General features: G+C 37.7%; 1 protein-coding gene across 8 annotated transcripts in view; it reads right to left on the bottom strand.

The window, feature by feature from the left end:
- Positions 1–2,134: 2,134 nt before the first annotated feature.
- Positions 2,135–23,649, bottom strand: part of Nabp1 (nucleic acid binding protein 1) — an 87,251-nt gene continuing 65,736 nt past the window's right edge. For 3 of the 8 annotated variants that reach the window (XM_020158160.2, XM_074071303.1, XM_074071302.1), the window contains exons 2-6: positions 8,669–8,807; positions 5,891–5,962; positions 4,267–4,342; positions 3,810–3,864; positions 2,135–3,097 (exon numbers count right to left, since the gene is read on the bottom strand). In XM_020158160.2, the coding sequence (XP_020013749.1) occupies positions 2,928–3,097; positions 3,810–3,864; positions 4,267–4,342; positions 5,891–5,952 (363 nt within the window). In that variant the 5' untranslated portion in view covers positions 5,953–5,962; positions 8,669–8,807 and the 3' untranslated portion in view covers positions 2,135–2,927. Of the gene's footprint in view, positions 3,098–3,809; positions 3,865–4,266; positions 4,343–5,890; positions 5,963–8,668; positions 8,808–9,050; positions 9,653–11,679; positions 11,787–23,649 lie in introns of those variants that run through there. The other 5 variants (XM_020158159.2, XM_020158157.2, XM_020158155.2 and 2 more) reach the window with 5 other exon arrangements.

Genomic DNA, 23,649 nt, shown 5'->3' with positions numbered 1-23,649 from the left:
CCAATAAATACTGTAAGAGAAAAATTTCAAGGGTAAGTTAACCCCCACCCTGTATTTTAAGAATTTTCTTATCAAGGGCTGGGGACACAGCACAGTGGTAGAATACTTGGCTAGCAAGTGCAAAGCCCTGGGTTCAAACCCCAGTACTTCAATAAAATAAATCTGTCGTATCATAAATTATAACCTTAATTTTCTATTTGTATTGATTTGTTTTCAGTATCATTCTCTTGGCATTAATAACCATGCAAATTAAAGTCACTTAAAATGCTGAATGATAAAGATACACGTGACAAATACTCAGAACTGTACCTATACAGGACATCCTCAAATTAACATCCTAAGATTTTAAAACAAAACTATTATGAACTAAGGGAAAAGTCAAAATCAGGGTTAGTACATTATAGGAAACCTGGATGTTGAAGTGCCTCTGGAAAAGCACACTGTAGCCTTCTGTTAAGTACCAGCATCTGCCCTAAGGAATTTCATTTTTCAGTTTCTATTCAGTGGCAACTAACTCCATCCCAACCTGCCCAGACCACAGAGACAAACTGGTCTGAACAGACTCTGATCTACTTCAGAACTGTTTCATAGGAAGAATATGGGGGCCCAATGCTAACAGAAGTGTATTTCTATACCAAATGTTTTTTGTTTCACTAGGGTGTTGTTTTAAATATTTCAAAGTTGATAGGTGAAAGCACCAGGAAGGCAGAAAGTAGAAGATTTAACTTCTTGAGGAGTGTTGTCCAAGTAGGTTGGCAAGGCAAATACTCATTACAGACTGCAATTCCCTTTGCTTTGGTTTTGGAGGCTTCCCTTAAGAAAAAAGAAACTTGTTAATAAACAATAAAACCACAGAACAAGGTTATTGAGGTTAAGTGTCAATCATAAAAGTTAAGGCTTAGGTCTTTTTCTATTCAATCTCACCATGCTAAAGGGTAACACTTCCACATGTAATTTTGCATTTTTGTCTATGCTGGACATGACGACTGGCAACAAACATTTCACTATTTACCAGACACCATTCTAATTATCTACATGGAGTCTTAACTCCAGAAATGAGTGATATTACTTGTTTTTAGAGCTACAGAATCTAAGGCTTAGAGAGTTTTCAAGTATCCTGCATCACAGGTAAGGAGAAAATGAGGCCAGAACTGAAAGTCCAGCAATCCACAACTGACAGTAATTTAATTTCTCAAAACTAGTCAGAAGCACCTTTAACACTGTATTATGACACAAATAACTTTACTGTTCTTACCTCCAAGATTTTAAAAGATACTAATTCGTACTGTTTTTTTCAAAATATATGTAATCATAAAATATAAGCTATCTCGATCCTTAGATAACTTCTGGGGCATTCTAAAATGTAAAAACTCTAAAGAAAACAGTCACAAAGCCAAATTAACTATAATTTCACATATGGATATATAAACACTTTTTCTCTAATATCAAAACTCCAAAACTGTAGACCATAAGTAAACTCCTTGAGATTACCCTTAATCTCCACCCACTGCCTAATACATATCATGTACTGAAATATTTGTTAAACTGAATTAGAGCAAAAAAAAACCTGGCACAAATTATATTCAAATGCTATCTAACTTAAAGAAAACAAAATCTACTTCTTTTATGATTTGAAGGAAGAAAAAAAAACCAAGGCAACAAATATAAAGCTAAGTGATTTCCAGGTTCAAGCTATCATAACTGCAATAAGATGTACTGGGCTTTCCACTGTTACATCACTGAAAGAGCAAAAGTTTGGTAGATCTGTTAACATTAACACAAGTTTTATTCAAGAGGTAATATTTTTAGAAGAGATGAATTCTAACAAATGAAAAATTTACCAGTTATCCACCCTACAGTAAAAAGAAGTGGGTATCATTTATGACATATAGATTCTAACTTAACATTTCTGAATAAAGCTGCAATCACTTCTCTTAGTCATTTAACTTTTGCTAATGAAACTAGATGAACTGTGTTCAGAAACTTTGACAACACACACATACACCTCAACTAAAGGAAGTATTTAACTATTTCACTGTAGGCTATGTGCCTAAGTACCAGTATAACTTAAGACAGCATATTGCTACATGAATTCAATTTAAATCATCTGCGTTCTAATATTTATCTACTCCAATTATTTTTTAAATAATCAGATCAATGTTTATTATGGCATTACAACTCCTTCAAATTATACTTTAATATTTAACATGGTAGTTTCAAAAATAAATATTCAAGGCCTCAGTTTTAAATTTTTCTTCAATGTAATCCACAGTGTTAATAACAAATGTTAAGAATTCTATCCTAGAACAAAGTAAATGTAGCTTTCTTCTAAAAATTGGTTGTTACAATACAGATCACATTCTATCCTGTAATTCTGATAAAGAATCTGCTTTTTGGTAATAAAATAAGAATTTAAGATGATTCAGTCCTTGGAAAAATCTTAATAGCAGTCACCTAATGAAGTCAGTCATTCCTGTAAAAATTGCTATTACCATTTACCAAGTTTCTTGGGGGCTTGATGGTTATTGCTTTAGTTGGCAAAGATCTGAATTTAAGACAAAAGAACATCTTCCACTAAACTTTATGTCAAATATTACAAAATTTATACAGAAGATAGACTCACAGAGGCTATAAAGATGATGTCTTAAGTAACTCACCCTGAAATGGGTGCAGGTTTTTTAGAGGATATCCATTAACTTTTTGCTCTACAAATAAATGCCCCTACTTTACAGTGTTCCTATTCTTCAACAGGATACTTGAGCAGCTTAATGGTTTTGCTATAAAAACCAAGCACTCTTTAACAAACCAAAAATGTAAAAGGAAATCAATAAATGACATTTTTCACAGTTAACTATAAATAAAAGTGCAATTAAGTGTTCAAGTACTGCATGTAGTTTAAAAAACTACATTTGATTATTTGGCATAGGTCATCTTTTAAAGGCTCTCCGAGGGTCTCTGCCATTACTCATTGTGGTCATGACTGCTTGATTATTAGCTGCTCCTGGAAGCTGTGGATTGATAGGTCCCCGGCCATTGTTTCTACCAGCATATGAAAGTTGGTATCCCCTTGATTCCGGGCCAGTCTGAACACCATTTCCTAAAAAAGAATACAAAACAGAAAATTTTGAATATTTTCTGAAGTGGCCTATAATAAACCATAGAAAAACAGAAGTTCCAAAACACACTATTAATGCTTATACGTATTAGGGGGAAGAAACATCTTTTTTTCCTGTATTTTTTTCTTTTTTCTTTTTTTTTTTTAAAAAAACAGGCTGAAGGGTTTTAAAAATGTATAGGGACAGAGTTAAAAAAAATAATAAAAACGATATACACTGCCTATACCCTAAGAGTTAAGGAAAAAAGAACAGGCATACAAGTGTCTGAATACTGGCATTTGACTTATTTATGGTTATTACAGATAATGTAATCCTAACGTTTTCCACGTGACTGTGATCAATTGTGCCAAAACATGTCAACAGCTCAAATGAAACATCGGCTACCCTAATCAACTCAAATCACAAAAGACTTCAAAAGGCCTTGAACAGGACTCTAGGGATCATTAACAGCAAATTTTAGGGCTAAAGGCTAATCTTTTAAAGAGGCAGTTAACAATATGTGAAAACATAAGGTATTAAATTTACTACTACTTTAAGAGAAATTATTCTAAAGATAGGTTTTCAGTGTACCAAAACAACCATTAATTCCGCATCTATTATAAATAACCACTAGATGATAGCCATTTTATAGAAGTAAATAGAAAAATAACAGACCTCTTGCCACCCCCCGCCCCAAAAAAAAGAAAATCTTACCCACTGGTTCAAATGTACCTGTACTCATGTTACTATTTTTCTGATCATTGTGTGCCTACAAAAAAAGTTTTTAAGTTAACCAAATGAAGATAAAAATAGTACATTATTGTAAAACTACTGTATCTTTCTTTAATTTTAAGGCTTTTTTAAAAGCTTATTTTTGACAATTTTTAAAAAAGATCTACTTCCAATCAGTGTTAAAGCACTCAGGAATATACCCCAAATCTTTCATAGCTTCTATTAGAGCCTACATTTGCTAACATTACTCCTCACTCTTCAAAGTGCTAAATGGAACATGTATCTGTAATATCACAAAAGATGTAATAAAAACTACTTTCAGGATTATTTCTATCATTCTTTTCATTACATTCTGGATATCCCAAAGTTAGCCTAGCTATAAAACTACAGTACAGTCAAATTTGCCCAGGCATAAAAACATACTATGTACTTTAATTACCCCTTTGTTCTGCTGTCCTCGATAATCTGGGTTGGGCTCACTGAAATTTGGCACTTCTGAATAAACCATACAAAATCTGGAAGAAAATAAAGGATAAATTAAATGAGTCCTGAAAATAATCAACCTTTTTGAATAACATCCCTAAGTTATAGGAATGAAGAACTTAGGTGTCAAATGAATTACCTTAATACCAACATGGCAAGCAATGCTACTCATGTAAAACAGAAACTTCCTAAATCATTACATCCCATAAAAACATCAAATATGTGACTATCTCTAACACATAGCTCTATCTGTATTTAAAATTTTCTGTATTATAAAAACTTAATCATGTCAAAGATAAAGGACACCGAAACACATCACTGTCTGGTTTTTCCACATAAGCTGATGTGTGACCCATGTTTAAGGCTTCTGTGTGGTTTCTCCAGTAGTGGTAACAAATTTGCATTTGCCCACACACTCTCATCCAATCCCTCTTTTAACCAACCACTGTGAATCTGCAAAAATAATCATCCAAGTTTTTTTATGACAACATGACATGCACTAAGTCATGACATAAACATTTTCAGAGCTCCTCAACTCATTAAAAAGAAATCAGAACCTGTATGGGGAAATCCTAAACAGACTCTGACAAAGAGCAGCCATTAGGAATTGAGTGACACCCTGTGGTTCTTCACCTAACTGATCTCCATTATTGTAAACATGAAGGTCTAGATAGGTCCTGTACTACTGACCCTGAAGCCTTTCATAACACAGAGATTTAATAGCACTACTCTATAAATATGAGTGGATCCTAATTTTCCTTCTGGTGAAGGCAAAGTGTTAGATCAGTTTCTGATCTTTAAAAGTTTTTTTTTTTCTTTTTTTCATTACCAACAATGCTCTCCAAATAAACTCTCAGTGTGAGTTTTCTGGGATTTTTTGTTTTGTTTTGTTGCCATTTGTGGCTTCTCTTTTTAACTACCCTCCAATTTGATGGGCATTAAGTAGATGTTTTAGTATTAACCAAACAGAATGAACTAATGATTTGGCTCACTGAATATACCATACTTTATGAGTACAACCCAAACGTCTAGGCCAGCATGGAGGCTGAATTACCTTTACACCCCTAGAGAGGATGGTTCCTCCAGGTCAGGGTGGAGATCATTACCAGGGTAGCAGTGTATGGAAGCTCGCATTGCGGCTGCCTGCACCGTACCTAGACTGTGGATAAATACAGGACTTCAGTTTTCATTGCTGCAAGTCCTTTTAACATGAACACAAATTCACCATACACAGAGAAAAAGAAAATTTAAACTTACAGCTTCAAACTCATACCTAGCTTCTATTTTGGTGAATCTCAAGCAGAGAATTTACCTCAAATGACACCTGAAAGATGCATTTTTCTAAAGTCTACAGAAATGGTCCCACGGGGACTGGTCTCCACAGCTGCTTCTTACTGCTCTTTGCCAGGACAAACTGATATTCTCAACCACAGACAACAGTACTAATAGCTGTTAAACTAGTACCTACATACAATACAAAGCGTCCAAAGAAGTGGACTCATCAAAAAAAAAGGGCAAGAGAGTGGTTTATGGTTTATACCTACCAGTTAGACATATAATCTATTCATTTTAATACTTACTCCCCAATTTTTTGAAGTTCACCACCCCTTCCAGTATAAAGTGTCAGGCATCCTTTCCACATGGATGCATACCTAGAGAGAGAAAAACATAGGTCTTCAGAAATACGTATTTTTTTCTATTTAAGTCAAGTAAATATACTATAATTTTTGTGTTGAGGGAAAAGGTGGAAAGCCCTCTATCTAGTATGGCAAATCAAATACACCAAATCTAATTTTGATTAACTTGCTACTTATGAAGGAATAATACAAAGAAAATTCTAATGCCAAATTATGATGTAACTACCTAAACTATAATCCTAGAAAATAGTAGGGAAAGTTTTACATACAACTGTAATCCCAGTACTCAGGAGGCTAAGACAGCAGGATCTCAAGTTTGGAGCCAGCCTGGACTGCACAGTGAGTTCAAGGCCAGCATAAGCTCAGTGAGATTTTGTCTCAAAACAAACAAAAAGTCTTTGTGCAAAGCAAGCATTGTTATCCCTTCATAATCATATCTTTAATTAACAAAAAGCCTTTTAACTGCAGAAATTTAAACAGAATTTTAATTTTTAGCCTCAAGATATATAAAATAAACACTCTGGTGTTTATTTTTACACTGATTAGCATGGTTCACTCACATACCGCTCTTAACAGTTTTTCTTCTATATCCTTAAGACACAAGCTACTGACAGTTTGGAAGAACTTAAAGTGCTAAAATAACTCAGGTTGTAAATCTTTCTCCCACCTGCCTTTCCAAATTTGCAACTTTTTGTACCAACCTGGCAAAAAGATTGTTTACTCTGAACAGTTGGGAATGCACATGGCATCACTAATTTTACATATAAATCTAAGGAAAATATAAATTTAATCAATTTTAAAAATCGGCCAGTTTGTTTGTTTTGTTTTGTTTGCAGTACTGGAGTTTGAACTCAGGGCTTCAACTTCCTAGGCAGGTGCCCTACCACTTAAGCCACTCCCCAGACTCAAGGTGTGGGTTTTCAGTCTGTCTTTGTACAACTACTATGGTAACTTCATGACTTTAAAAATGACTTCCAACTACATATTGCTTAACCAAATCTAGAGATGAATCTATTTTTACAGGTTAACAAAAATTTGAAAGTTGCATATTATATAATTCATTTTAACAAGAGCTGCTTATTAAAGACTACACTCACCACTCAGATGTTAATGTACATTAACATTTCACCTTATAAAATGAGAAAAATTAATGGATATTTTGAGAAAAATACTTTTAACAATTACAATGAAAACATTTAACTTTCACTTGTTTAAGTAATGAGAACACTCAGATAATTGTGCAGGGTTTTATAATATATATTCTTATATTCAAATTAGCCATTTTTAGGTGTCAGGTATGCCTTTTATCAAAAGCTACTTTTCTTAGATATAACCAGAATTTAAGGGTCTTACAATAGACCACATTCTGAAGAGAGTGTTTTAAGTAATGTATAATTATTCCCATTTTACAGAAGAGGAAGCTAAAATATGAAAGTGTATTAACTTCCCAATGTCACACTGAAGTAGTAGAGATTCAGGTTTGAATTTTCCTTTAAGTTGAACCCCCATGGTAATTGCCCTCCTTAAATATTATAGTTCTGAGTTTAATTTTTTGACAAATATTTTGATGGGACCATCTATGACTATCATTACAGAATATGAAATATGTGTGTGAAACACTTAATCACTGGGTGAAAAATATTTTGGGACCCAAAATATTTCAATTATGCTAATTCTCACCACACCGTCCCACGTAGAAATTCTCTTTTGTGGAAGTTAAAGACGTGGAAGTTTAAAAGATATAATTAGGGTCATAATGAGTCAGTGTAGGGAAATAAAATGTCTAAGTCCTGACTCTCACTTCCTGCTTTGATACTCTGCCTCACTTCCTGCAGATGTTGTAAGGCCTGTAAGATAGTATCAAAGAGCTCAGGGTTCCTACACTCAAAGCACTCCAGTACTTCTCTTAGATTCTTTTTATTAAACCAACATCAGTTTCTACCTACTTTCCCTATAGTTATGACCAATAAAACCATTACAATACTATTGACCACCAAAGCTTTCAGATTCTATTTTTAACATCCTTTCCTGGACTTTTATCCTTTCCTAAGATTTGGTATATTTTTTAAAGTAGTCTATCAAAAGCACATATGCTAAATTTTTTAAAGCCACCAATTTGCCAAATTAACTTCCTGAACATAAGTATCATAGATGTCCTGCCACACAATTTCTGTGTATCATTTTGGTTTTATACAATGCTCTTACAACAGAAAACAAAAGAAATCATTTACAAGAATGAGTCTTCCAGATTTGTCTTCACTTTTTCAGAATGCAAATGTGATAACAAAAGCCAAATTCCTCAACTAGTTTTACTTTACGTTCATGTAACTAAATGTAAACGTAACTAAAATATCAAGAGGAATTCATGTTATTAAGGGAGGAGGTGTATATCTGTATAAATATACAGAATTAAATGACCTATTAAGAAGATAAAACGTGGACTATGTGCATCCACTACAAAGAATGACTCCAGAATCGTTTTTTAGATATAACTAACTTGTAATATTGGGGAATGTGGGGGAGTGAGTTTCCTGCCTGAAGCCCACTGTCTTTACTGCAAAGATGTGTTGCATCTCAATGATGCTCACCAAAGTTAACACCAAAGGGGTTCTAAACTTCTTGGCGTGGCCCACAGAAAAGACAGGAACTTGGCAGGATCCTGGGAGTCAGCCAACTCTGATTCTGCACTATTACACCCCGACCCCTTTTATGAACACCTACCCTCTGGTCAACCGAATAATATCCCCCGTCTGTATAAGACTTCCGATCTCATCCCACACGGAAATAGTGATGCTGCCGGTTTTATCTGCTACTTTGCACGATCTCACTTCATGGCCGTCTTTGGTTTTGGTCACGCGTCCTGTTAAGATTTAAGAATCAAAAGGGGGAGGAGGGGTTAGATAACGAGGTTATCCAGATAGGATCTATTCCGCCTACAGAACGTTAATACATCTGGAAGGTGGGACCCGGCGAGCCCGGGCGGGGGCCGCTGGGACCACGTGGGCGGGGGCGGGGGAGGGGAGGGAGCCCCGGCTCGCGGCGGCGGCGCCCCTCGTCGACCCCGGGGCAGGGGTCGGTAGGCTGGGCTGCGGACCCCACTTACCTATCTCCAGGACAATAAAGACGACATTTAAGTTTTTCAGTCCGGCCTTAATATCTTTTATAAAAAGAGGTGGGTCGCTGACCCCATTCATACTGAGGCAGGTGCGGTTACGGCTGCGGAGACGCGGATGGGCAGGGCGGGGCAAAGGCTTCCCACCCTCCCGGGTAGGGGCTGGGCGGAGGGGCGACCTTGGGCAGGGGGTGGCGAGAGAAGGGACCGAAAGCAGTTATTTAGAGGCCGGGGAAAACAGCCCGGAAGGCACTGAGCCAAAATAAATAAATAAAGCACCAAAAACAGCGGGGAGAAAAAAGCGCTCACAAGTTCAAAAGAAAAATCGACGAACTACGCCGTGCACCCACCCCGCTCCTAACTGGGCGACAGGAAAACAGGCGTGCGAACTGCCCCCTTCGGATAAAAAGCGGGGGAAAAACGCAGTGAGAGGACACCTCTGCCCTAAGTCGCGCTCGCACACATACGGGTGCGCGCCCAGTCTGTCCCAGGCTCCGGGAAGGGACAGGCTGTTACTGCGAAAGCGGAGCGGAAAACACTGCAACCACACACGCCGCGTCCCAAACAGCGACTGCCGAACGCGCCCGCGCGCCCCCAGGACTCCTAGACAGCCCCACCCCTTGTGACGTCACGCAGCGTCGGCACGCCCGCCGCCACACCCGCCTGGCGCAGGGTCGAGGAAACCAAGCGGCGGGAGCGGACCAGCTACGCCAGCGCAGCCTCTCTAGCTCCGCCCCCGGAGGGGGGGGCGCTGTCAGCGCAGGCCCCGCCCCCAGCCCCCCAATCCTCTCTTGGCTCCGCCCTCTTCCCGTCGTCACAGCATAACGTCAGTTCTGCCCCGCCTGGCCTGCTGGTTGCAGGCTGCTGCTGCTCACTGGTGGAGGCGAGGGATTTCTGTTTTCTAACTTCGGGTTCGGTCTAAAGATTCAGTTTAGGACGCAGTGGGTGCAAAAAGTGTGCAGTTGAGTGAGAACGTGGCTCGGGCAGAGCTGGCTGATAGGAATAAAGAAAAATACGCTGGGATGGTGAAGGTTCCGCCGCTGCGAGACCAGAGTTTTCGGACCAGGAGGAAACTTGATCAACTCAGCCTCAGCATTTTAGGCGCGTTTAAATTGAAATCCGGAAAAATGGGGGTGTTGACTCGACACCCAGCAACTTGTAAACAGGCAAGGCTTCAACAAATGGTCTAGTTTTCCACTTTTCACTGTAATATTAAAAAGTTAAATCCTGTTGCAAACGACTCATCTTTCTTTAACCCTTCCCCATTTGACTTTTCTTTTAATTTGCACTTTTTTAAAATACAACTAAAAGGAATTAATCATGCAACAGCAACAGGAAACCCTGAAACATTGTAACCTGAAGGAAAACAACACAAAAGAGCATGTGCTTTAGGAAGAAATCTGGGTTTTAACTGATAGTTGAAACTAGCATGTGACCTTTAGAACAATTGGTTAAGCTTCCTTGCCCTAATTCAATAATCTGAAAAATAAAACTAGGACCCCTGCCTCATAGAGGACGAAAAACGATTATAAATACATTGCCCAAACTAGTGCCTAGCAAATAATAGATAGATGTGCAATATTTTTCCCTCACCAGTTTTTATTAATAATTAGCTTAAGCTAATTTTCACTTAAGCTTAAATGATTTTTTAATCCTCTCATCAACCCTAAGTAGTGAGTGATAATTTAAACCCCCATTTCATGGGTGATGAAACTCAACAGAGACTACATAGCTGTAGAATGGCCAAACTGATTTTGAATCTAGGCAAACTTGAGTTTTCTAGTCTAGAGGTAACTTTTAGGTTTAAACTCAAGGAGAATTATAAGTCCAAAATAGAGTGAGAAATAAGGGAGTAGCAGTAGGCTGTATTGTAGGGCTTTACAGAATCATTGAGTTAACCATTAACAGAAATGTCAGAAGCATGCACAATTTTTCTGAATATTTTTAGAACAGCAATCACTTAAAAAACAAAAATAAAGACAAAAAAAGGAAGAAAAAGATAACCCATCACTTCCCAAATATCTGCAAACAAGAAGCATAGATATGTTACTGCCCTAGAAAACAATTTCAAAAATAATTACCACATTAGCAAGAAAGTCAAGACCTCCCTAAGGAAGTAGAAGCTTTGATTTCATAAATAAGGCCCAGGGTGCCAAAGGCACTGATAGAATATTGGAAAGTGGTGTCAAATAATAGTACAAGCATTATTTCAACATCAGATAAAACAAGAACATTCCAGTTACGTTAGAACCAGGATCCAACCTCAGGACCCCCAAACACACCCTAATCCAGGTAAGAACATCCCAATTCTACCATGATCCATGGCTATGTGACAGTTACTTCAGTTGGACTGTGCTCAAAGCTATATTTTTTAATGCAGGTAAAACATTCTCATTGAAGCAATATGTAAATCAGACTTCTTTTTTTTTGAGATTTGATGAACTCTTTTAAAAGATTAAGGAAAATAGCAAACCATAGTAAGCATGTTGAGCAAAGTTGTGGCCAAGAGTTTAGACAAAGTAAGTCACTCCCTGAATTCTCAACCAGTTGCCCCCATAAAAAGGACTAAATATGGCTGGTGATACTAATTGTGTTGACATTTTCTAAAGAGGAACCATACCTTGCAGAAGCAGAAGCTAGTTCTCAGAACAGTGGTCCACCCCTTCCCAATTCTTCTCCCCCAGGACAAAACTCAGCTGAACATCTACTTCTTCCGTAACTCAGCAGTTCTCAGAAAGGAAATGACAACCACATGCTTTCTCATTAACCAAAACTAAAGGCAGCCTTGAGAAACGACATAGGCTGGTGGACAGTACAGGAACTCTTTAGCTTAGGTTAGTTGATTATAACAACTCCCAAATCAACTCCCCAAAGGTTATGGTTGATAAAAATAAAAGGGGCTATCAAGAACTATTGCTACGCCAATAATCTTCTCTAATATTACAGTTCAGTTAAATAAGATCTGTCACTCAACTCACCCAGTTAATTTATAATGATTATTTTGCTGATTCTTTAGCATAGTCACAAGATTATTCTCTGGTCATTGTCCTTCAAAAAGCTGTTTGTTCTCCAGCACTCTTCATTTGTCATAACTAAAACATAAACTGATTCTCAGATGACAAACTCTTTCTTTATGCCCAGAACTTTGGTGAACACCACAATGCTGCATAAAGGTATTGCTTAGTGAGACCCAAGTACGTTACAGAAGGTCATCCACTAGAATGCTGTATCTGTATGTAGAAAGTTCGGGTTCTCTAGATCTTCATTGGTAAAGTCTTCCTGTAACTCTTGTCCATCACCAGTACCCATGCTCACTCCAGGTTTTGGTTTAGGGATTACCACAATCATTTTCACTTTGTTTGCACTATACACCCATTTAAAATTATTATGACATCAACAAAACAGCTCGCCAAGGACTGTTTGATACTACATTGTTTGTTGCATGATGACACTAATATATATAACAATGAAGAATTAAGGACCATGGTGTTCTAACATTATAGAGATAATCCACTTTGTGACATAATTGGCAAGGTCAACAAAAGGTCTTAATCTTCTTAAAAAAGATTTAACCAAAAGGCTCAGAATTAATGTGTAATGGCCACACAAATCATAATGGTAAATGGTACCACACACTGAGCACCTGCTGTGTGCCAGGCATTTTGTCCTTATAAATACTTTAGATTTGATATATTACTTAATAGCTAACATATGTGAAGTGATTTTTCCCAGTTATGGAGCTGGTCTTTAAAACTAACATAATATGTAAAAACTTCTTCTATCAAACAAGGTATACATTTCTTTAATTACCTAAATGGGTAATTGGATTGTTCAAAGGCTTTGTAACTCAGGGTGATAAGTATAGCAACATCTGATCTCCAATGTCTGATTGTGGGCAGGCAGTGAATTCTGCCTGTGAAAAAAAACTTCATAGTTTCTCTTGGGAAAAAAAAAAATGCATCCCTAAAATGGGATTCTGACTTAGAAGTCAGGAGTCATGGGGCATGTTTGTAACCCCAGCTCTGGGGAGGCTGTGGCAGGTGGATTGAAATTTTCATTTTCTGTATAATAAAAACAGCTGCTCTTATTTTGGACCACTGTCAGGCTCACACACATGCACACAAACATATACCAGTAAATTACCAAGAAAAAACAGTAAATGCTTCCATACAAACCCTAACTAAGAACATCTCCCATGTGAGCAGTGTCCCAATTGGAAGAATGCTTACAGATAATATACTATAACCCTTCATTTTGTGTATGAAAAAATATAAGCCAGGAAATATTAACAGGATCACCACCTATAGCTCCTAATGAATGAATGGATCTCAGTCATAATCATGAAGGCTGCTAATATTACAAAAAGAGAGGCAACCAGTCCACACCAGTTAAATTAGCATCTCCCAAGATAGGACTCTAAACCAACATATTTGCATCAACATATTTTAAAACCCCACAGGTTATTACAATGTACAACCAAGTCTAAGAACCATAGGTTAAGAGGTTTATCTTGTCAGAATAATTTTCTTTGTTTTCCACATACTTGATACTGTAGGGACAATGTTTCCTCTCATCCAAGTACTAACCAGGTTTGACCCTGCTTAGCTTCCGAGATCAGACAAGATCAGGTGCGTTCAGGATGGTATGCTGTAGACTGGGGGAGTGTTTCCTTATAATAATTATGGAAACCCTGCGTTGATCAGTTTTAGGAGTGAAATTACTGAGTAAGATTTCTGATACATATTATCAAATTATATATTGGGAATTTGAAGAGATTATACTCCATTGTGTCCTTTGTATAGTCACTAAATATAACTCAGTAATTTATTCGCCAGATTTCTTGAACAACTAATAATGTGCCAGCACTGGGACTGCATCAGTAAAAAATAATACAAACATCTCTGACTTCACAGAGCTTTCATTCTGGACAGTAGACAGACAAAAATAAAGGAAATTATATAGTAGAGTATATTATATAGTAGATGATGGGTACTAAGGTGGAAAATAAAGCAAGGGAAGGGATATTTCACAAGTAGACCTGCAGATTGGATGGGAAAGGTGGTATTTGAGTCAAGAGACAAAATAGGGAGCCAGGTGGATATCTGGGTTGAGACAGTCTGGACAGAGCCAGAACCACTGAAAAGACACAGCATCTTTTTCCAGGAACTGTAAGAAATAAGCTGTGGCTGAAGCAATGAATGAAGAGAGAATCTAGAAGCTGAGGCAGGGAGGAGTGGGTATATCATATATGAAGACTTTTGTGTGTAGTTTAGATTTTACTGAGACAGGACTCTACTGGGATGATTTGAGCAAGGACCTGACATTTAACCTGATATTACAGAGTCATTCTAGAGAGTGACTCTGCTGCAGAACACAAGCAGCAAAGGTGGAAGGAGGAGAATCCGGAGGTTGTTGTATTAGTCTACTCGAGATGTGGGGTAGCCACTGTCAGGGTGATAGCAGTAACTATGGTTCAGTGGGATCAGCATGTGATGCTATGTAGAAGATGGCATCAGATCACTGTCTAGCTAAAATGGAATATGAAAGGATGGGATGAGTCAAATCTGACTTCCAAATCTGGGGCCTAAGCAACTAGACAGATGGAGTTGTTGTTAACTGAAATAGGGAAGATGCCAACTGCAGATAAGGAGGTGCATTTCAGACATCAAAAAACAGTGAGTTGGGAAGAACATAGTAAGAGGAGTGGTGTGATGAATGATCAACGAATCACATGTCTCTGGAAAGAGGGAGTGATCACTGCATCAAACACTGCTGCTAGACCAAGTGAGATAAAATGAGAAGTGATTATAGGGATTTGCAAAAAATGAAGGTCATTGGTGACCTTGACAAGAGTAGTTTCATCAAAATTAGTGGATGACAAAAGCCTTAATGGGTTGAGTTCAAGAGGGAAAAGTCCAAGAACTGGAAATGGCAAAGTAGATATATCTCTATCTATCTGTCTGTCTATCTATCTATCTATCTGTCTGTCTATCTATCTATCTATTTGCCTCAAGGGAGTTTGTAGCAAAGAAGTTCAGAGGCTTGGGAGGCTGGGAAGGTAGAAAAAAGTTATTTTTAAGATGTGAAAAATATGACTATAAGGTGAAGGGCTTGACTCAGTTGAGAGGGTTAGGGGGATTGGGTCACTGGAGGTACATCCTTGTCCTTGAGCTGAGTGGGGATTGCAACTATAGTACTTAGGGAGGGGTGGATGGTAGGATCTTCTTCAGGAAGAAGAGGGTGTGCTGATGTGGTAGGAGTCTGTGGAAACTCTCTTCTGGTTGCTACTATTCTGAGTGAAATAAGCAAGATCATCACTTTAGAGTGTGGATGGGGAGGAGGTACTGAAGTTTGAAGTGTGAGGAGGGGGTATGAAATAGTCCTTGGGGAATGTGGGAGAGTGAGTGAACTAGAGAAATGTATTACAGCTTTAGAAGAGGGCTGAAGTTCCACTTGAAGGCAGTTAACAGCCAATTTAAAGTTAGACCAGTGACGTGGTTTTATATTTTTCACCAGACACATTCTGTGAGGGTTTAGGACCAACAGGCTGAGAGTTGAATATAGCCAGTATTGGAATCTTGACAAATGATAGTAACACAATTTTTTGTAACTCATGTTGTACAAATCACTTCCAGTTGGTGATTTGCCTTTTTCTTTCTTCTGTATTTGAAGTACAGAAACATTTTACTTTTTATGTGGTCAAATCTGTTCTTTTCCTATGTTTTAATTTTCCATGTTTTTTTTTTTTGCTTGAGGTAGTCCTTCCTCATAAAGGATTTATGTAAACTTCCTTCTATGCCATCTGTAATACGAATTTTTAATTTTTTTTTTGGTGGGCCTGGGGTTTGAACTCAGGACTTCACACTTGCAAAGCAAGTGCTCTACTGCTTGAGTCATACCTCCAGCCCATTTTGTCTGCTTATTTTGGTGATGGCGTCTCCCAGACAATTTGCCTGGACTGGCCTCAAACCATGATCCTCCTAATCTCAGTCAGCTTCCCAACTAGCTAGGATTACAGGCATGAGCCAGTGGTGCCTAATCAAATATTTAATTCTTTAATCTATCTGAATGTATGCTTTGATGCATAGCTCTAATAAAATGTTCATCAAAAAGTGACTTTATTTTCCAGTATTATTAAAGAAAAATTCTTACCCTTAGATTTTCAATTTATTGAAAATATATTTTATCTTTATTTTATAAATTCTAGTTCCATGTTATGCCCAATTACTAAGTCACTGGGTTTCTGGCTATTCTCAGTGTTTGACATGCTTTAACTATTAATATCTGTATACTTTTTCAGCATCTAATAAGACAAATACCAACCTCCAGCCCCCTTTTTGTAAACATTCTCTCACCATTTCTAACTTACTTTTTTTTTTCCCCAGAAAATTTTGTCATGACTCAAAATCCCCCACAGGATTTCTTTAAAATTGAGGGAAACCTATAAATTATTTGGAAGGTATCATTTTCTGTATAATATTCAAGTTCCCCTTTCAGGAACCATGCTAGGATCCTCTATTTTAGTCTTTTAAATTTTTCATTCATATTTTTATACACATTAAATACCTTTCAAATCATAGTTTTGCTTTGATTTTGCTACAGTGACTCCTACAGTTTTTTAGAAAAAAAAAAGGAAGATACATCTGATACTTACATATCCAAAAATGGCTAATTTTTCTCACATATTTTGGGAAGGTATAAGAATGTTAAATCATAGTCAAAAAGGATTTAATAAAGCCAAATGGGTAAAATATTTCTTGAAGTACTGCATACAGAAGAAAAAAAACTTTATTGTGCTGAGTGGCGTACATTGTGGCATATACAAAAGTTTTTTACAATATATCAAATATATACAATATATCAAATATATTAATATATATTTGATATCAAGTATGATATCCATCCATGAATTCAGTCCATCCACTATTCTCCTTTACCCCCTCCCTTGCTCCCATTCCTGGAACAGTTTCAACAGGTATCATTTTTCCATTTATATACATGTGTACACAGTATTTGCACCATATTTACTCTCCTACACCTCCCCTCTCCCAGGCAGGACCTGTTCCCCCCTCCTGTTCTGTGATTTTTGTAAAAGAAAAAAGAAATGAAAGATGGCTACACAGGGAATTTCCTGTGGCACCTCCATGAATATATGTATCATAGCCCAAATTGGTTCATTTCCTCTATTTTTCTAAAAAAAATCTAGCTATTTCTGGGGTTTTGATTTGGTTTGGTTGGTTTTGGGTTTTTTTGATTTTGTTTTTTTGGTGGTACTGGCGTTTGAACTCAGGGCCTCACACTTGCTAGGCAGGCACTCTACCACTTGAGCCACTCTGCCAGCTCAGAAGAAAAAAAACTTTAAATCCTAAGTGTCAAGAAAAGGAGGTTTACTAAATAAGTACCGTTAGTAATGAAGTCTATATAACTACTTTTTAAATGAAGTAAATATGCATACCTGATCAAGAAAGAAGCCCAAAGCAAAAAGGAAGCTGCAAGGCCGTTTATAAGTTAATAGTAGTATGCTTGCTTAACCTGCCAGAGGCTGTGGTTCAAGACCCAGCACAGAAAAGAGGGAGAGAGAAAGGGAAAGAGGGAGGGAGGGAGGGAAGAAAGGAAGGAAGGAAGGAAGGAAGGAAAGAAGGAAGGAAGGAAGGAAGGAAGATGTATAATAATATGTATACTATGACTACATTTTTTTGTACTATATACCTGAAAGAACACTTCCCACACATTAACAAGTCACTACAGGGTTAAGATTAAGATGTAGAAGAGAAAGAACTTTAATTTCCTATTGTATATACTTTACATGACTTGAAGTTTTTTAATTGTCTTATTATTAATTAATAGATATACAGTCTTTTGCTACCACTGTAGATAATTCTTTCACCTTTTCTCATGCCTTTGTTTTACTTAACACTGTTGACCACACTCCCTTCTATCCAACTAGTGGGTCAGGTACCTCTCTTCAGTAGTTCCCTAATACATTGTACTTATTCCAGTTACAGAAATTTTCACTTTAATGTATAATTGCTTACTTGTGTTTTTCTTCCAAGTATACTGAAAAGTTATTGTCTTATATACATGTCCAATAACTACTTATTAAAGTCTTTGTATGATTTGAAAAGGGGTATGTATTATCTGTTAAAAAAAAAAAAGGTAGTACACAGTAGGTAGAAAAGGGAAGTGAGATAGGCAGCGTGGAAAATTTTGAAGCTGTATCCATTGAACAGTCAATCCCCAAGGGAAGGGTTCCTTGTAAGTATGGTAAAAGGAACAAGGCAGAGACCTGTGTGAGAAGTTATGCAAGAGCAGTAATAAAGTTACTGACCTTCTCTGTTTGGGAGAACATTACATAAATGCCTTCATCTGGTGACTTAGTAGCTCAGCTGTCCCATATGGGTGGGACAAACAGGAGTGGCATGGAACTTTTGAAAGGAAACTTTAAAGGCAAAAATCATTGTGAAAGTAAAAGAAAGATAGATATTGCTTATTAGGGTAAAGGCTTGGCTGCCCAAAGAAAGAAAGATCAAAAGATACACATCTATCTGCAAAGGATTAAATAAGATGAAAATTCATTAAGTAAGGTAGAAGTTCATTTCTTTCTCATGTTACAGTCCCAAGGTCGGCACTACAGGTTCTCAGGGAGCCTCCACTCCATGCAGTCACTCAAGGACCCAGATTCCTTCCATTTTCTACATCATTCCTAAGGCAACCTCATGGTCAAAGTTGAGTTGTGTTTGCACCAATGTTCCAACTCATAGAAAGGGAAAATGAAATTCCAAGATAAGTGACTTATCTTTAAAGTTAGAGATCACTCAAATTACGTGTAACTTCACCTTACGCATTACTTCAGTTCACATCTCATTAGCCCAAACTGAGCCACATAGTTACATCTAGCTGAGAAAGAGGCGAAATATGTAGTTTGTAGCTGAAAAAAGCATGTACCTTTTTCCTTTGGAAAAGAGAAAAGTATAAATTCTGGAGAAAGACTAGAAGTATTTGCTATCTAAGAAAAACAAATACTATGTTCCTAACCTAACAGGTAAAAGTCATCCAATGCTGATCTAAGATCTATAGTACACATAGAGTGGTAGAACCAAGGATGATGGAAGGAAATTAAAGCTAAATTTATGTAATTTAGAAGACTGTCCTTTATTAGCTGATAATATCCTTCCTACTTTTGTGTTTTATGATCTTTAATGAAATAATGATGATGGTAGATAGCATTTTAAATGACATTTTAAGTAATATAAAATATTGGCAAAGGTATATTCACCACTCAATTTATACATGTGTGTTTGTTAAAAATTTGATTCTTGAAATCCTTATCTGGAAATCAATGTTCCATTTGACAACCTCCTCCTCCACCTTTAAAGATGGCTTCCCACCCCGGGATAGGTTTCTTAAACTCTCTCCTGTTGAACCAATATTTCCGTTTCCATAATGGGATAGGTCCCCCTTACTTCTGGACTCCCATCATCTCCTTCATTCCATCATAGCATTGTCATATTGCATCATACTAAAAGTTAATGTTTCCCTCCATCCACTGGAATGCTTCAAGAATAAAGACCACAAACTCATTAGGAACATTTGCTGTTTTTCAATATGAAAATGTCTTCATTAGTTTTCCAAGACACACAGCAAGATGCTGAATACTGGATGACTTCAGCAACAAAAATTTATTTCTGTAGGCTAGAAGTCTAAGTCAAGGTGTCATCAGACTTGGTTTCTTACCCCTTTCTCTCTTGCTTCTCACTATGTCCTCACATGGTCTTTCCTCTGTGTGCATGAATCCCTGGTCTCTTTTGGTGTCCAAATTTCCTCTTATAAGGAAATCCACTAGGTATGTTGCATTAGGATCCACCTCAACAAGATCAACTTAATCACATCTTTAAAGGCCATGTCTCTACATACAGTCATTTTTTGAGGTATTAAGGTTAGGGCTTCAACATAATGAATTTTGGTGGACATACAGCCCATAACAACATTTTTATTATTTTTTATTATAAAAGTAACCTGTTTTTAAATGCAAATTATGCAGAAATGTGTAAGTAGAAAGTTAGAGTCTCCTGTCACCTCACCCTTCATGACACTAGTTCTCAACAGTTAAGAGTGACTAATGTTTCTTGAATGAATGAGTGAGCTGTAGAATGGTCCTCATATAATATCTGAAGAAATGAAACACCAAGAGTTGGGTAAGTTTTTTAAGGTCATAAAACTAGTTAATGAAATGAGGACCAAAACCCAGTTCTACCAACTTCTCATCAAACATTTCTTATATAGTCTTCCACTACCTCCTTTCTTATGTTCATTGTAGTTATTAAATATTGTACTTATTTTTAATGTTAAAGGGGATAAGCTGAATATTATATATTTCTCTTTAAAAGTTACCAAACCTAATTAACTTTCTTTTCACTGATATTTGCCTTTGTCTTAGGCTCTTTCTACAGGAAGGAACAGATAATTCACTCAGATTAATTTTCAGGTATGAATATTTGTATAACAAATCTTGTCAAAACTTTGTGGCTTAAGAACAGCAGCTGTTTACTTTCATGATTCTGTTTGGCCATCTGGGAGTAACTTCTGGGGGTCTTGCCTGCAAGCACTCATGCGTTAGTCAAAAGATGGCTCATCTATTGTGCTCTAGCATTGGCCTGTATTTCATCCTCATCTACTGTCACTCCCTCTTACCCCATTCTAGTTATGCTAGATTCCTTGCTGTTCATCAAGCATCCCAAGAATGTCCTGCTTCAAGGCCTTTGTACTTGTAGACATTCATATAACTGGCAGCTGGTGCTGACTGTGCACATCTGGTAAGCAATGCCAGGCTTTATACATAGCATGGTGATCTCAAGATTTTAAGAGGATACTGAGGCTTCAAGGTCTCTTTAGAACCAGACTCTAGAACCAGCATGATATCACCTTTTTAACATTCAGGTCAAAGCCAGTCACTAGTCTAAGCCAGATTCAAGGAGTGAAAAGGTAACCTCTGCCTTTATTTTATTTTGCCAACTACCTCTGCTTTTTGCTGGGAGGAATACCAACATCCCATTGTAAAGAATCAGGTGGACACAGGGAGGTATGATCCATTAGGGACCATTACTATAATGCTTTTCCACAGCTGAAATTTACACAGCATAACATGCTTCCTGTCAGTCTTCCTGTTACGCCCACAAAATATATTTCATATGGTACCTTGTTTTGTACTATGTTACCATGCTACCTGACTTCGAAAAGTCAGGCTAGAGATTAGTGTTTGTATTAGGATTACAGACAAATTCAAGTGAAAGAAACCCCCAAATGTCTGGGCTTAAACAAGTTTATTTCTGGCTCTTGTTAGAGTCCAGAGTTAGGTTCTGTTAGATTGATCTTGTTGCTGTATTGACTATATGCCACTCTCAAGATTGCCTCATGGTACAAAATGGCTACCAAACTGCAAGCATAACATCCTATTTCACTCGAGGAAGAAAAAGGAGAGGAGAAATGGAACCCACTACAAATAAGGATACTTCCTCAAAATTTCATACCCACTTTCCTCTTACATCCCATTACCTTAGTCACAAGTTCATATACATGAGCAATGGGGTTGACAAATTTACATTTTACTTCTGATGGTCATATGCCAAGTCAGAAACCAGGACTTCAGTCACAGCAGAGGTACAGAGTAGATACGGATGGAGCCATGAATGAGGTAAGAGAACAAACCAGGCAAATGTCTAGGAGAAAAAGCAGGGGCAGAGGGAAATGCAAGTACAAAGGCCTTGAAACAGGGCATTCTAAGAGTGTATGATGAACAGCAAGGAATCTAGCATAGCTAGAATGAGGGTAAGAGGGAGTGATACTAGATGAAGAGATAGCCATATACCAGACCATGATAAGCACTAGGTAGTGTACTATGAATAACATATTCTTTCTTGCCTGGGCATGGTGTCACATGCCTGCAATCTTAGCAACTTGGGAGGTGGAGATAGGGCAGACTGTGGTTGGTTAGAGCCAATCCTGGCAAAAAGTCTATGAGACCCCCATGTCAACCAATGGCTAGGCATGGTGATTTGTGCCTGTCATCACAGCTGGGCAGGGAAGCACGAATAGTAGGATCATGATCCAAGCTGATCTGAGTGTAAAATGAGATGTAACCAACACAAAATGGGTTAGTTCAAGTGGTACAGCCTGCTTAGTGAGAGCAAAGCCCTGAGTTCAACCCCCCACCACCACCAAAAGTAATTGCTTCTAAAGGAGTCCAGAAGCAAAGTATCTATTGGAGCTTTTTTAGGGAATCCCCAAGATCAACCCCTAGGTTCAAAGCCTTGCTAGAAAGACTCTTTGGACTGAGCATATAGCCTTACATATAGCTATAACAGTGACAGGATACAGAGTAGAATCAGCAGGAGGAAAAGTCTGCAGGAAACCAGGTACAAACTTCCAAGAGTCCTTCTCCAGTGGAGTAACACAGAAGGCACTTTATTCCTCCAGAAATGAGTACGACAACAGATAGAAACTATGAGGGAACCTCATGGCACACTCAGTGCCCAAGGTTCTAATGAGAGCTGGTTACATAGACACTCTCTTTCTGGAACAAACTACCAGAAGGAAAGCACGTGCTTGGCATGAACTACATTGCTTATATAATCAGTTTAAGCACAGAGGGCTACTTTTATCATTCAGGGAATGACCAGAGCCCTCCTGAAAACTAAGTACCCAGATGCCAGTCAATGGCCAATCTTGCAAGCAGATCAGAATAGCAATCCTTAGCTTCCTGTTAATTCTTCATAAAAGTACACAGAAAGGGATGCACAAAGTAGAGTGCAGTAGTAGCCAGGAAACTTAAGCAGAGAGTAAATACCTCCATGAGTTAGTATACACATGAGTAAATAAACTGAAAAGTAGACAGAGGGCAATATTAACAGAAGGAGGAAGAAGCAGAGAAGAGTCAAGTAGAATAAAGTGAGTGGAAGGGTAATTTTTGCAGGAAAGATGAGGGATCTTCTCTATGATGACCATGCTGGTATTACTTTTGAGACAACAGAGTTGCTATATAATTCTAGAGATGAATGAACAATGTTCTGGTTTTATATGAGGCCTGATTGTTCCATTAAAATATTTCTTGTACATGCCTCCTAACTTACTCTTATACTCTTATAATAAACTTCAGACACCCAAGGCCAGAGGAATGTCTCTGCTCCTTGAAGCTTAAAAATACATCAGTATACATCTGAGTTTTCAGCCATCGAAAATATAAGACTTTGTATGGAAAAGGGATCACTGCTCAACTAGATAAAGGGACAAAACTCATAGTATGGCATGATACCTTCCCTCACCCACCACTACTCTAGCCACATTAAACTACTCACAAACATACCCAAATTTAAAGTATACTTTGCCAGGCACCAGTGGCTCACATCTATAATCCTAGCTACTTGGGAAGCTGAGATCAGGAGGATCACCATTTGAGGCCTGTCCAGGCAAATGGTTTGCAAGACCCCATGTCTGAAATAACCAGAGCAAAATGAACTGGAGGTATGGCTCAAGCAGTAGAGTTCCTGGTTTGGAGTTCCTGCTTTGCAAGTGCAAAGCCCTGTGTTCAAACCCC

This window comes from Castor canadensis, chromosome 4, assembly GCF_047511655.1.
Source record: "Castor canadensis chromosome 4, mCasCan1.hap1v2, whole genome shotgun sequence".
In the NCBI taxonomy this organism is placed as follows: Eukaryota; Metazoa; Chordata; class Mammalia; order Rodentia; family Castoridae; genus Castor; species Castor canadensis.
Note: the sequence above shows the minus strand (reverse complement) of the source record. Positions and strands in the feature narration are given on the sequence as shown.